The 16,262-nt window shown below is 40.1% G+C and overlaps 1 protein-coding gene across 2 annotated transcripts in view; it reads left to right on the forward strand.

Annotated features, from left to right (window-relative positions):
* LRGUK (leucine rich repeats and guanylate kinase domain containing) overlaps window positions 1–16,262 on the forward strand; it is a 1,953,320-nt gene that overhangs the window by 4,295 nt on the left and 1,932,763 nt on the right. The window contains exon 2 of one of the 2 annotated variants that reach the window (XM_044088664.1): window positions 16,003–16,110. The exons of the other annotated variant lie outside the window; for it this stretch is intronic. Coding sequence (XP_043944599.1) covers window positions 16,003–16,110 — 108 coding nt within the window. The remainder of the gene's footprint in view (window positions 1–16,002; window positions 16,111–16,262) is intronic. 2 annotated transcript variants of the gene reach the window in all.

A 16,262-nucleotide genomic window follows, 5' to 3' on the forward strand; every position in this document is an offset into this window, starting at 1 on the left:
GACATCACTCTTTGTCACCTACCTTCAGTTCCCAGGCTAACATAAAACTAACATCTGTCTGTTAAAGATGCACATCTCTCAGATGTTTGTTGAGAACTGGAAGTCATAAAAGAATTAAACACTTTTACATTTTAGACCTAGTAACTACTTCTCTCCAAGACAATAGAAAAACCTCTAGCTCTCGACATTGTCTGCTTCACTGAACCTGAGAGGTAACACAATCGTAAAACACTTTAATTTCAACTTTTCTTGAAGTTTTGTAAGTTAACTCTGTATGTTCCAGCCTCTACTATTAAAATATACATTTGCACAGGTATATAGTTTATATACATTTCTGTTCTGTTGCAGTGAGATACACTGTGGAAACATCCTTGAAGCTCAGTACTGTACAAACCCTGTTCAACACACACTTCTACACCAGTAGTTTAATATACACATAACATATAGTTCTCTTACATTTGTAAGACAAGTATATAAATCATGTTGATATTCACAAATGACATATGATTACAAAATTCTGGATAGCTAAGCTGGCAGTGTCACGTTGCTCTTAGAAAGTTGCTAGAATAACAGAATTTGTGGTAGCATGCATTTTGCGAAGGATATGAAGTCTGAAATAGGATTATCACCTTTTCAGATGCCCGAAGTGAGACTTTTTTGTAGAAAGGTGAGATTTTGCTGGAAAAACATACCCACAGGCAGTGCAAAGGACAGAACTTCAATTTTTTTTTTGCCAAAATAAAAGCTTATTCTTGTAGCTTGTAGCATTTCATTTGTTTGTGTTATTTCATATAAACAACAACTAGGTGTTTGAGATACAAAGTAACTGTATTATGCAACTGTTAAAGAAAACGTGTGAACTATTTTTTGTCTTAAAATCTCAGGACATTTGCCTTTTTTTTTCCCACAGGACACAACTGCCCAAAGAGGGACTGTCCCTCACAAAGAGGGACAGGTGGTAAGCCTAGTCTGAAACTCAAATGTATATCATTATTTAGTGACTTCAGTCCTTGCTGGTTTACCAGAAAACCACGCATTTTATGAGTAACAGACCAAAAATATAAGGCAAAAATCTGGACGGTTGAGAGGCATGTCTGATTTCTCCCAGCTGAACCTGAAATAGGTCCACTTGGATCAGTGTTCTGTCCCATTTATCAAATATGAATAAATGCATTAATAATTTATCGGGGAGAGGAAAGTGCCACATAAAGATCATAGGAAGTTACTAGGCTATTGGCCTTGAGGCCCTTATAAGCCTAGCCAAGAGTTTAGCCCATCCATAGACAAATCAGTACCCAATGCCTCTGTCCAGCAGGGACATGGGTGGAATCCCAGGGAAGTATTTTCTGTTTCCCACCCAGTTATCCAGATTGTGCTTAAAAAGGGGTAAAGAGGTATTCTGCTTGACATGGAGAGGGAGTTTATTCCATAGGTGGGGGAGTCTGTGGGACACAAATCTGTCCTGACACCAAGTCCTATTGATGTCACAGTCCAGGTTGAGGCCGCTTGTGCGGGTTACTTGAGTGGAGCTTGACTTGCAGATATGCAGCAGTCCCATCAAGGCGGGGTCCAAGATCACCTTGTATGCTAGACAGAGGTCACCTCTGAGGAGCCTGTATGAAACAGAGTAGAGGCATGGGGCTTTCAGCCTATCTGTGTATGGTAGATTTTTGAGGCTCTGGATTCTCCTGGTGAGGAACCTCTGTGGTCTCTCCAGATGCTGCATGTGCTTTGCGAAGTACATGCTGAATGGGACATTGTACTCCATAATGGGCCTTATAAGGGAAGAATACAGGAATGTTATGATCTCCTTGTCCCTGGATGAGATACCCTTACTTATTAGGTGGGCCATGTAGAAAGCTTTCCGTACAATGGAAGCAACATGGTGGTCAAAAGTCAGGCTGCTATCAGTCTGGGTGCCCAAATCCCTCACAACTGACTGAGTGCTTAGAATGTTGTTATTAATGTGATAATTTGTGGGGACATCTCTCTCCCCAAAGGGGATGATGATGCACTTTTTTGTATTCAGCATGAGGCTATGTTTCTGGCGGATCTATATTAGAACATCGATCGAAGTTTCAAAACTTCGAATGTTTTAATATCGAACCCTATTCAGCAAAAGCTGAAAATATCGAAGCAACAGAAAACCAAATTTTTTCCTAGGGAAAGAATTTTGTTGTTGGTTGCTTCGGTATTTTCCGCGCTGTGGTGGAAAGTTACAGGTCGGGTTCAGGTAAGTGTGCGATTGAGTGCGGGTTAGGTAGTTACGGTTAGGGTGCGGGTTAGGTATATGTGCGATTGTGTGGACATGAGGGTTAGGGCGGGTTATGTGAGTTAGGGTTAGGACGCGGGTTAGGTATGTGTGCGATTGTGTGGATGTGAGGGTTAGGGTGGGTTAGGTGAGTTAGGGTTAGGACGCGGGTTAGGTATGTGTGCGATAGTGACGGACCTTAGGGTTTGGGTTAAGGTAAATGGATAGTAAGTGGTGTGTGTATAGTTTAGTGTAGGGTTAGGTGTAAGATTTTAGGTGTATGTGTGTGGATTGCTGTTTGTTTGGTGTGCTTGTGTTTTGTGTATGTGTTTTGGAACAGCAAATTTTTTCCCTAGGAAAAAATTCGCTGTTCTGTATGTTCGATGTTTTCAGCTTTCGCTGAATAGGGTTCAATATTAAATATATTAGAAGTTTTGAAACTTCGATGTTCTAATATAGACCCATTTCTGGCACCAGTCATTTGTTTGGGTGAGACCCTCTTGGAGGATGTCCACGTCACTAGGGGAATTGATGACAGCTCCCAACTTGCAGTCATCTGCAAACTTGGTCAACCATAGCTCACTGGTTTTGGCCTATACCGTAGAAAAGTATATCCCAAATAACAGAGGCCCCAAGACCGAACCCTGGGGAATGCCACTCGATACGGGTCTACTGCTTGAGGTGGCTTCCCCTGTTTTGACTAGGTGGGTTCTATCAGTGAGCCAGTTGGCTACCAATCTGGTAACATACGGATTGATGCCTAGTTGAGAGAGTTTATCTATTATTCCCAAGTGGGAAATAGTGTTGAAGGCTTTGGCCAGGTCAAGGTAGGCAGTGGGCAGTGTTTTCCCCTCGTCCATGGCTTAGGTGACTGTCTCAAAAAAGTTGACCAAATTTAACAGACATGACTTTCCCTTGACAAAGCCAAATTGCGTGGGATCGAGTGTTTGGAGGTTGCCATTGTCCTTTTTTATGAGGTCCATGATAATCTGTTCCATTGCCTTGCAGATCAGGCTAGTTAGGCTTATGAGTCTATAATTTCCTTGATCAGTGGACGCTCCACCTTTGTGTAAAGGGATGACGGTGGCTATCCTCCACTCAGCTGGGACAAAACCGGTATTCAGGCTTTGCTTGAATAGGGTGCCTAATGGTGCTACAAGTTGCTGCCTGAGTTTATGTAGGATGCAGCCTGGGATGTTATCTGGGCCCACGGAGGCTGTATTTTTTTTGCCTTTGAGAGAGCAGTGATGACCTGATCTCTAGATATAAGGGGGAGAGGACAGGTACTGGGAATGTCCTGATTTACTGATGGGGGGACAGAGGGGTGAAATCTTCACTGAATCTGTCACCCAGCAAGTCTGCTATTTCTATGGCATTTGTATATGTGGTGTCCTTGACCATCAGTTTTGAACAGATCTGAGTGCTACCTTTGAGATTACAGACATATGTGAAGAAGGCCTTATGATTTTCTCTAGTAGATGTGGCCAATTTGGACTCGAAGTTTGCTTTGGAGGATTTCACTAGTGTTCTTATTTGCTTGTTTAGGCTAAGGAGAGATTGCTTCCAGTTGGGCACCTGCTCCTTCTTGGTCCTAGTCAGCAATTTGTTTTCTTCTGTTATAGAGTTTATTTATTGCAGATGTCCACCAGACAAGTTTACTCTTCCTTACAGAGGATGATTTAGTCCTGTCAGGTATTCCTGATTCCATGTATCTATATAAATGTTTGTATATTAATTTGGTATAGTTTTGGATACTGGTGCCATTTCATAGAGTAGAGGAGGGGCTGTGAAGCTTTTTATACCATTCCTCAGGAGGCTGTAATCGGCTTAGTTTTTTTGATTGACCCTAGCTGGGGGGGGGGGGGTTGGGGGAGATGGTGACTTCAAATGTGACCTCTTTATGGTTGGATCTTACAAGGGAGAATGATACTGCAGGGATGCTTTGGCTACTCATGTTGGTTAATACCAAGTCCAAGATATTATCACCTCTTGTGGAGGTATCAACTAGTTTTTCCAAAGCATTTGCATTTACAAAATCAAGGAATCTCTGGGTATTTCTGTTCTGGCAAGAGTAGTTCTTCCAGTCTATATTTGAGTAGTTAAAGTCACCCAAGATCAGGGTAAAGGGCTGAATCTTGATAGATTCGAAGAGGTCTAGATAGGCAGTTTGGGCATCTTGGGTCAGATTTGGGGGCCGGTAGCTAGCTATTATTTGAATAGGGGTCTTGTAAAGGGTTGAATCTTGATAGTTAACTGCACCTGGAGTGTCTCCTGTGCGTCATACTGTTTGACCAGCCTGGAGGTGTGTATGTCTTTAATATATATATATTGAAACTCTACCTCCTTTGGCTTTACTAACCACAGCTTGGGGTCTGAATGTATGATAGGATGAGTAACCAGGTAAGGCTGGGGTGCTCTCCGCAGCTTTGAACCAGGTTTCTGTGACGACACAGATGTCAGCATTTTCCAGGGTTAGGAGTGCTTGCAGTGAGTGCAGTTTCATGTTTAGACTCCTAGCGTTTAGCAGCATGACATTTAATTTGTGTTTTGTTGGTAGTTTTAACCTCATCACTTTTCCTAAAAAAGGTACTATAAGGGAGGCAAGAGACTTTGCCAGAATCTTGAAGCCCAGGTGAGACAGATGCAGGTCATCTCTGGCAAAGCATCTTGGTCTGTCGATCATATCTTTCCACGCTGTCAGGTACTGGATCCCCCTGGAATGACATCAGAAACTAAGCCAATTAGTGAATCATTTTCTGTTTGTATTCAGGCATCATTCTGGGTGACATTAGAATGCTGCTTAACTCCAATGTCTGTCATTATTTAGTAAATTCATTCCTCACTGATTTGCCAAAAAGCTACAAATTTTATGAGGAACAGACCAAAATATGATGCAAAAATCTGGACATTCTGCGAAAATCTGAACAGTTAAGATCTATGATGTAAATAGCAGCAAAACAGGGAAGTTAATTTCAACTCTTTTTCTCTTCTCTCAGCATTACAGTCACTAAAACATATTTGGGAACCAGCTACTTCCCTTATATAGGGAATACTGCGTTTTTCAAAGTTGGCACTATGCGTTCTTTTTATTTATATTTTCTGTGGCTATTAGTACAGGGAGTAGACAAATTTCCATGCAGTACAAAGAATTATGATCTAATCTCCCATCGTAACTTGTATATTTTTGTCACGGATGCCAAAATACACTTCTCGAGCTTCACTGTAGAGGTGAATTTCTTGGCATCCATGTCTCGAGCATATAAGGTGTTGACTCTTAAATACATTAAGGTGTTTAAGGTTATATCACAGAATAAGAAGAATGTGTCTTCTCCTATGAACTATTGATCAAAAATACTGGAAATATTCCAAACACTTGCTACGGAATAAAAAGAGCCCAAGCATTAAGAGCTTTATTCTTCTTTACCCTTGTTGTTTAGTTAGATAGAGATACATATAAACACTTGACAATGAGAACTGGAATATTTTATTCAATCAATTTAAGCTATGCAGTCCCCTTCAATTTAAAAAAAAAAATCATTTTAATTTTAAGATGTACAGCATGTTTGTAAATATTTATATGTATAGTTGTATATTTATATTATGTGTCCATTTCCTAATCTTGCTGCTGTATCTTATTTATTTTTTTTTGTTTGCTATTGTTTTTAAGGTTGTTCTTTTTAACTACTGGATACTCAAATAAAAGGAGATTAAATAAAAAAGCAATATTTATAGGTCTGTGAAGTCATTAAGATGCGGGTAACTCAATACAGTATGTGGAAAGCATTTTTTTACAGATAAATTGCTTTAGACAGGGCTAGTTTAATTGTAAATGGAAAAAAGACAATGTTACAGTGCAATTAAGTATTACTCTGATAAGGTCTTTGTTGCAGTCTAAATATAGTTATAAGTTTATAGGTAAATACTAAACTTGCTGCCCCTGCAGGCCATTTTAAACCTAATCAGTTCCCCTTTTGTGCTCAAAATAACTTATCCTATTTGGTTATAGAGTGTCCTTACCAATCCCATGTTTGATAATTATATAATACCCCAATGAGAAAGTACAGTTGTTTAAAATCTTACCATAACAGTATATGTCCTTCTGTTCAGTGTTGCAGTATTGTTTACTGTAGGGATTTACAGCCCAGGATAGCCTGACGTTCGTCTAGTTTACTAAAGCTTTATGATCTTATATGCACTGTAAATCACAAGTATGCTCCCCACACAGGACAAAGTGCTTAAAGGTGAAGTACAGATACAGTTACCCAGAACTGAATTGCCCCAGTAGAGTCTCCATAAGATAAAGTAGTCTATGCACATTCTAGAAGGAGAGAATGTAAAAGAAAAAGGGGGACTCTCAACCAGAAGGGAATCCAAAATAAAAACAATAACACAAGAGAGTTGGAGGGAAGGAGTGAATACTGCAACAGTGAAGAGAAGGATATCTACTGTTGTGGAAAGATTTTACACAACTGTACTATGTCTTTCTATATCACTATTGCAGTATTCTTTACTATAGGGAGAGTAAAAAAAGCTTAAGAAACAGAATGGGAGGTGGTAGGCTAAGAAGAGCCTTCAAGAAACCCATACAAAATGCCTCTAGCAGATCCTGCTCTGGCCTAGAGTAAATATCCAATTTATAATGCTTAGTAAAGGTGTGATGTCTGATCAAAATCCCACTGGACTGCCAACAATTAATGTGATATCCTTTACTATCCTGGGTCCATAACTAAGGAGCTTCAGTCCTCACCACTGACTCCAGTGTGGAAACGTCACAGAAAATACCAGACCACAGAACACCCAAAATTCCACAATTTGCCTTGAGTACAATATGAACATGCATTATTTCCTGGAACTGCACTATATATCTCTGTCCACCCCAAATGTATTCCCTTAATATACACTTCAGAGCAAGATGTTCCATTTTAAGATCCCTGACTCACTCACACTCAAAATGAATACAAATTTCACACACTCAAAACACTTATAGGAAGCCTGACGCAGATTTCCAGCTGTGCCCCCTCCCCAATACAAATGGTAAACACTGCCACCAGAGTCAGACCGGTCTGCTCGCCTTTCAAAGGGTGATCAGTTATTAAAAAATTAAATATCAAAATAAAATGACAGCTATGACCAGAAGCAGCCAGGCATTCAAGGTGACCTGGGAAGTGTCAAATGGGTATAGGGTATATAGGAAGCCTGACGCAGATTTCCAGCTGTGCCCCCTCCCCAATACAAATGGTAAACACTGCCACCAGAGTCAGACCGGTCTGCTCGCCTTTCAAAGGGTGATCAGTTATTAAAAAATTAAATATCAAAATAAAATGACAGCTATGACCAGAAGCAGCCAGGCATTCAAGGTGACCTGGGAAGTGTCAAATGGGTATAAACACTCTCTAATCTGTAAAGAGCACACTGATTATCCAGGCACAATGTAAACTAATGAAAAACATTTAATAATTAGTAAATAATTACAAGAATGTAAATCAATAACTGTCAATAAACACCAGAATTCAATCACTAGAAATATAAAATTAAACTGTAAGGTAGAAGTCCATCATCTTAGAAAAATTCTACCTTAATAACTAAGTTTTCCTAATCTAACCAGAGAATACTGTCCATGTTCTAATCTAAAACATAACAGCAAGGCAAAGGCAGACTTGCACTTTTTTGGTGAGTCCTTTTTCTTGGGTATCGCTGACAGCACTGTAACTGACGGGAACTCTTAATGAACTGCTCTTCAGCTGACTTCAGCAATCCCTTTTATATCCTAAGTTAACAATGTCAACTGACTTATTTTTAAAAATAACAGTCAGCTGTTTGAAAAAGTTGTTGTTCCTGTCAATCAGCTGTTCAAATAATCATCTACCAACCAGGAACATTCTAATGACATCACCTACTGTTCAGCTAATTCTTTACAGTTTGTACTTTAGAATCTCCCAGAATCTTTACACATTCTGTATAAACCGGGAAATACTCAACATTTAAAAAAATATTTACATTTTCACAGTTAGGCTTGCTGGCATACAATACAAGTCAAGCTGGGAATATACACATATCTCCTGCCAGACATGCCAACACAGTTGACAGCGTTTTCATTCTCTTCACAAAAGGTATGTACCGAAGAGCAAGTATCAGCTTTAAGGATGGAACTGGTATCCAACCCCTTTTAAAGAAAGCACCAGAAGAGGTGACAGCCGTAGTTGAATGAGCTCTAACAGAAATAGACAAAGATTTCCCATGAAAAGAATAACAAAAAGAAACGGTCTTAGATATCCAAGAGGAGATGGTTTGCTTATAAACAGTCAAACCCAATGTTCTTGTATGAAAAGAAACAAAAAGCTGGTCAGACTTACAAATAGTACCTGAGCTTTCTGCGCAAATCCAAGATAAGCAAGACCCTCTCACTAGCAGACTGAGGAGAAGGGAAAAAGGAAGGGAGTTGTACTGACTGATTCAAGGACAACTCATTTACCACCTTGTGCATAAAAGAAGGATTAGTTCGAAGGGACACCCTGTCCCTGTGAAAAACCAAAAAGGGAGGAATGGCCAGAAGGGCCTGAAGCTCAGAAAACCTCTGAGCAGAAGTAGGAGCCAGCAGTGAGACAGTCTTCCAGGTAAAATGTTGCAAAGAAGCAGAATCTGCAGTCTCAAAAGGAGCCTGAGTCAATTTTTCCAAAACAAAATTAAGGTCCCAAGGAGGAGGAGGAATAGGTTTCCTTGGAGGCCTAAGATGCAGAACATCTTTAAGAAATTGTTTAGGGAGGATTCAAGGGCAGACAAGCAGAAATGACTGAAAGATGGGCCTTCACAAAAGAGTAGACCAAGCCAGACTGGAGAAGCTCACATAAATAGGAGTGGACCAAAGGGGCCCTCAGTGAAAAAGGGTCCTGGTATGAGCATGGCACCAGACAGAAAATCTTTTCCATTTGGACATATAAGGTTTTCTGTTTGCGGGTTTCCTTGCCGCCTGTAAAACCCTAAGCACATACTCAGAAAAGAGGTGCCTAAAAGGGATCAAAATGCTATCACCCACAGTGTCCAAGAGTAGACACGTGAGGATGGATGAGATACCCGTTCTGTGTGAGGAGATCCAACCTGTGAGGTAACTTGTTGTGATTGCCCCTAACCAGATGCATTAAGAGGGAGAACCAACACTGTCTTGGTCAAAAGGGAGTCACTAGCAATATTTTTGGATAGTCCAGCTGAATCTTCTGCAGGACTTTTTAAAGTAGAGGAAGAGAAGGGAAATCATAAAGAAACATTCCCTTCCAACAAAAAGAAAGGGTGTCCATCTTCCGTGCCAGATGGAATGACACTCTGGACAGAAAAGAGAGGGAGCTGCCTGTTCAGACAGAAGGTAAAAAGATCTTCCTGAGGAATACCCCACCGATGGACAAAGTCCAGAAACACGTCTCTGTGAAGCAGCCATTCATGAGCCTGTGTTTGGACCTGCTCAAACAGTGTTCCACAAGATTGTGCTCTGAAGGAATATATACTGCCTGAAAAGTTAACTGATAAGTGAGGGCCACCTCCTAGGCTTGAAGAGCCATCTTGCAGAAGAAGCAAGATTTTGTGCCTTCCTGCTTGTTGACATACCACATCACTGTAGTTTTGTCTATGTATACCTTCAAGGGGCCTAGAGAGAACAATGGATGAAAAGTCTGAAGGGCCAGAATCACAACTCTCATCTCTTTGATGTTGATATGGTCTGACTTCTGATGGGGGGGCTAGAGATCCTGAATGTTCGGGTGTCCACATGAAGCCCCCCACCTCATGTCTGAAGCATTGAACAGTTCTTGAGATGGCTAAGTATGCAGCACAGCAGCAAGACGTTCAGACCAATGAGTGATAATGGCTTTTAGACTGGCAAGGAAGTACTGGATGATTGCATCCGTATGTCAGCCTTATGTCCTATGTGGGGACCATATATGTGATGTACGTTGCATGCAACAGCATAAGGCTGTGGTATACTGGCCGAATGTCAGGCTGTCCTAGGTGGGAGATCCTTATAGTAAAGCATACTGCAACAGTGATATATAAGGACATTAACTGAGATCATACCATAAATAATTTGATGGGACCCATGCATGGGGATAAAGCATTTGGGATATGACTGTGTCCATTAGTAGTACGGGGGCAGTCCTGGGGTAAATTTGAAGTTTTCCCTGCATAGATCTAAGTTGCACTTGAATATGTACAGGGATGAACTTTGTTTTATGTGGATGGGAGCCTGCTCCTCCATATTGTTCTGTTGATATTGCAGCAGAGGTTTAGATCCCTAGACCAAGTATTTTTGATGCATTGACTTGCTGATGTGCAGTAACTCTATCATATTATTTCAAAAGAAATAGAAAACTAAACACATAGCTTCTCCTGCTCCAGTTTTACTGGACAGGAGTTGTTTAGGTCTGGGTCAGGGTCTTGTACAGGCTATTGGCCCTTCTTATCAAGTTGTTTCTGGTAAGAGATGGAGGGATTCCTCTTTTCCTAAAGAGATTCAAGAATGAATCTGAAGAATAATGCGATTGGACTGATACAGGTTTTTCTTCAGAATTTTTGATTTAGACTCAGGAGAGCAGGTTATCTGAATTTTCCTATCAAGGATTCTTTTTCTCTGAGACTATTTCCAGAATGTGCCAGTGTTTTCAGTGGGAGAACACAGAACATGGAGGTTTTCTCAGTCCCTCAGAAAATACTATGAATTGTTACAGCTGGAATTCCCAGAACCTCTCCCATCCATCCACTGCTGCCAGCATTGGAGGATATATTTGTCACAATGTGTGGTTTCCCTGCTAGCCAGCCTGCTGCACCTAAGAAAACAGAATGTACAAGCTTCTCAGTCTTTCAAATTTCTGTACATTCATTCTGGACCTGACCTAACAGCTATAGCTTTAGTCAATCCATCTCCTGCCAAGCATTTTGTTAATTTTAGTCCTTGCCCTTCTCACATGGATAGTGAAACAATTTATATGTTTGGTGAAAGAAAGTGTATGCTTCTACAACTTTAATTTTTAGAATTTTGAATTGTTGGTTTCATATGTTAGTTTATTCAGACTAATTGTATGAGGAACATTTTATTCAGACTAACTGTATGAGGCATGTTTTACCTGCATTTCGTTCCTTTGAGGAAACATTTGCTTTGAGTTGTTTAGCTTCTTCCATTTTTTGGTCTCTACTCATTAGTGTGCTCATGACTCTGTAGGTACTACATCCAGGGCTGGAGCCACTGGCATGGTGTTGAGGAGGTTTGCCTGGCTGCGTTCTCAGAACCACCCAGAGGATGCAAAAATGAGATTTGAGTTTCTGGTACCTCTGCTGCAGAGGTTATAAAAATGTGATGAGAGGGGTAAGCTGATAAAGGGAATTTATTAGATTTTCAGCCCTCCTTCTCTAAATTTTCCATGGGTTTTCATGCTCCCTTGATCAATTTTGGCAAGAAACAAAAACAGTCTCAGTGAAATGTTGGTAAGCAGACATTAAAAAAAACAATGGTAATGAGGGTCCAGAAAGAAAACAGCAACCACCCCAGACAAAGGACAGAAGGATAAGTCAGAATTGGACCCACAAACATTCTGGGATGTAATTAATAACATACCATCTCCAAGCAAAACCTCTACACCCACACCAACCTCCCACTAACCCTGAAAGCATAGCAACACAATTTAATACTTATTTTACAGAAACAATACTAGCCCCAGCCAATACAAACAACAACTCCAATAGCCATGCCCCAATAACTCCCCATCTCACTAAACCCTCTCAAAACAACCTCAGTCTATTTACACTACAACCAGTAACAGTAAATACTGTAAAAAAACTACTGCTCAAACTAAAACCAACTACCTTAGCTGCAGACAAACTACCAGCCGAATTTCTTAAAGTAGCTGCTGATGGAATAGCTTACCCAGTAGCAATACTCCTAAACGGATCTATGTCAGAGTGCATAGTACCTGCTATTTGGAAAAAATACCATATAATACCCCTTCACAAAAGAGACAACTCAACCTATTTTAGCAACTACTGCCCAGTCGCTATTCTGTCACCCCTATCCAAAGTCCTAGAGAGGGTGGTCCATACTCAACTCGTGAACTACCTTAACACCTACAATCTATTATCAATCACACAACATGGATTTTGCCCCCATCATAGTACAACTGCAGCCCAGATGTCCTTTACTAATACAGTCAACCAACTTAGAAATTCAGGGCAGTTTGTATCCGCCATATTTCTAGACCTGTCCAAAGCATTCAATATGGTAAAGCACAACAAACTGATCAAAGTCCTCTCCTCCCTAAACCTTAGTGCTTCCACTGTTACCTGGTTCCAAAACTACCTATCAGACCGACAATAGGCTGTACTGTGGCAGCATCACCTGTTCACTCCCCTCCCAGTCTCCCTAAGTGTCCCACAAGGCTACTATTGTTCTCCCTCTTTACCAACCAACACCACACCTCCACTCACCAAGCATCTGTGATAAAATATGCAGATGATTCTACCCTCATATGCTCTGCCCCCACCATGCAGGGCCTCCACACCATAAACCAGAACTCATTTCTATCAGTAGAATCCTGGCTTACCAATTCTGAACTCATTCTAAACCCAAATAAAACCAAACTCCTCTTCTACCCCTCAAGAACACCTACAACACTCCCAGTTTTCACCCTAGAGTCCAAAAACAAAACTATTATTACCCCTGTGACACATACCAAACTGCTAGGAGTCGAAATTGACAACAATCTAAAATTTGATATCCACAGAACCCAAACTATCAAAAAAGTTCATAAAAAATTAGGCCTCCTTTACAGAAACAAGACATTTTTAACCAGATCTACAAAAGCTACCATTGCCCGGACACACCTCCTGTCACCCCTACTCTACACCTCCCCTATACTAACCAACCTATGCAAATCAGACCTTACTAAACTAGACTCATGTTACGATAAATAGCCAAATTCGCTACAGACTTCCCCCTACAAAAAACGCCATTGCACAGCTCTTAGGTAACTAAACTGGTTAAAACTTCCTCAGCTCCTCCAACACAAGCAACTAATCTTCACCCATAAAATACTCCAAGAACCAGATAAAACCCCAACCCTTCAAGATCTCATACAACCATACACCACTAGTAGAACACTCCGTTCCAGTGACAAACTCCTAGTTAAATCCACCAAAGCTAACAACTCGGCTGGAAAATCCTTATTCTCTAGCATCATTCCTAAAATATGGAATAAACTACCCACTTCCATCAATTCCATCTGCACCATAGTACAATTTAAAAAACTTCTGTTTACTCACTTAGAAAAGTCCTGGCTTTGCTCTTCCTACCCCCCCTGACTAACTATATTCTCCACATTTTATACACACCCTATGCCTTTCTTTAGCTCTACACTTTACAGTACTATCCTAGTAGGCCTTCTTCCTTCCCTATATGCTTACCGTATTACTTCAAAATCAATTCAAGTCTTCCTCAAAAATATCATACTGTGCTTTCTAATATGTATGTTACTCTATTACCTCAAATAATTTCAAGTCTTCCTCAAAAATATCTTACTGTGCTTTCTAATATATATGCTAGTCTAGTTTATATAATACCATATACTCTTTGATGTATACATTTTGTTAAAATTGCTAAGGTGTCATCTCTTTCAGTTATTTATATTTTGCAATGTATAGTTTCATTGTTGACCTGTACTCTGTAATTTTCTTGTGGTATAATATTTGTTTTTCATATTGTTGGAGCTTTTCTCCCCGGGCCTCTTTTGAAAATCGACCTGTGTCCATTCAGACTTTCCTGGCAAACAAATGTTAAATAAACAAATAAGGGATTAGAAATGATGCATCCAGTTTACAAGCACTTTAAAGTTTATGGGCATCTGCTGAGTGTAGAGTTCTGTGTTCTAAAGTATAGTCAAACCATATACTTATGTAGTGCTGATGAGGTCAGTAAAAAGGCCGAAACATGTATGTGCACAGCTAGTGGGTTTGGCTTCATTGGCCTGAATATATACCTATAAAGATGTAAAGGTCATGAGCATTCAGAAGACATGTAGCTTAAACACTTGGAAGTCCTTTAAGGGGTCATTTGCATATATGCCATGGATGCCCATTACAGGAGGTTTAAGGTACAACATAGTGATAACTCTAACTTGTCTGTTTTTTCTTGCAGTTTTACTGAATGGTTTGTCTGTGTGCCCTTTTTGCCCTTGTGTTTGAATGTTAGTTGGGATACATTGTAAGCACCTTAACATTTATGAACATCAGTTGGCTTTAAAGCCCTGTATTTCTAAAGTATAGTAAACCATCAACTTATGCTGTGCTGATGCGGTCAGTAAAAAGTCCAAAACATGCATATCCACAGCTAGTGGCCTCAGTATAACCACAAAGAAGAAAGTCATGCACATTTACAAACAACTGATGTCTTTAAGAGATTATTATAGCAATAACCCACGCCTGGGTGTGGGTAATGCGGGATTTGCCCACGGTTGGCGTGGTACCAAACAAAGACAACCGTGGGTAAATCCCACATTACCCACACCCAGAAGTGGGTTATTGCTATTATACTATGACATTATTTAAGAAAAGAAATAATTACTTTTCTTAAATAATGGCATTGTATAATGCCTCTTTGCTGCCCTTCCGCAGCTGTCTGGTATCCGTGGCAGTTGTGATGTACTGCGCATGCCTACGCAGTACATCAGAGCTGTGGCCAAAAGCAACGGAGAAAGCAAGTTCTCCATTGCTTTTTGCTGTTTCGCTATGTTAAATGGGTTTAACATAGCGAGACAGCTTTAAAATAAGCAATGGAGATGTCTGTTGCTTATTTTAAAGCTGTCTCGCTATGTTAAACCCATTTAACATAGCAAGACAGGTTTAAAATAAAAGCAACGGAGAAAGCAAGATCTCCGTTGCTTTTTACACACTGTGTCGCTATGTTAAAGGAGTTTAACATAGCGAGACAGCTTTAGCTTGTCTGGGTTTTCTTGTAGTTTATATGCAGAAATCAGGGATGATTTGCAAACAAGTTAACATTGTCCTTTAGAATAGTTACTTTTTTGTTAATCTGTTTATTTTACCATGACAAATGCCAGAAGCCTTTGAAGTGTCTATGTAGCTGGATTGTTCCTTGCATAGTAACCTTCTTTAGAAATATCTCAGAATATCTGTAAAGTAGCCACTTTGTTCCATGGCTGTTATACATGATACCATGCTGTATAGATCATTGGTTTTCTAGGAAATTTTGTCATAATGTGTGCCACTGGCCTGCTATACAATTTCAGGACTTTTTTCCAAACAGTAGTCCCATCTGCAAGAGCCCACTGTAGTAGCTGTGTGAAGTGCTTTCAGTAACAGCAATTCTTTGAGACTGAGGCTTTTGCAGCAGGTTGTATAGCTCTCACTTCCACCCCCCCCCCATTTGAATACTGAAGGATAGTTTGATTAACTTTGTATGCCTTGTTGGACAGCTGTAGCAGTGTGACTTGCCTTTGCTGTCTCAATTTTCATAGCCACTAGTCAAAGTGGCTAACAGCTAATGGACATGATCTGTACTACTTTGGCTAATAGGAACTTGCGGGGATGTAGGTCTGCTCTTCACACATTAATGCAAACATGTTCTACTGATATCAGTACAGAGATATATTTTCACATGAGTGTATTACACCTATCTTGAGGTTCTCTTGGCATGCTATGTACCTCATATAACTACAATTTAATTACATTTTTAGTGTGGGCTACTTTTTTTATTTAAACAGAAGCAGTTTGATGGTGTGCTGACAGAAGAAATTATATCCATTGGGTTATCCACTTTGAGTCACTCGGCTACTGGAAATGAACAGGTCTATATTCATCTTTCCTTGCCGGTGAGTAGTTTAAAAGGTTAAATATAATTTAGTTAAGTACTAAAATAAACTAGTAACATGACAATCACAAATGCTTTCTGATGTAATACAATATGATATTACATAGTTTGCAGTGCTTACTGTGATTGTTGAGCTTATCTTGAGTTCATATC

Source organism: Protopterus annectens, chromosome 11.part0 (assembly GCF_019279795.1).
Source record: "Protopterus annectens isolate FY-2018-M chromosome 11.part0, PAN1.0, whole genome shotgun sequence".
Classification (NCBI taxonomy): domain Eukaryota; kingdom Metazoa; phylum Chordata; order Ceratodontiformes; family Protopteridae; genus Protopterus; species Protopterus annectens.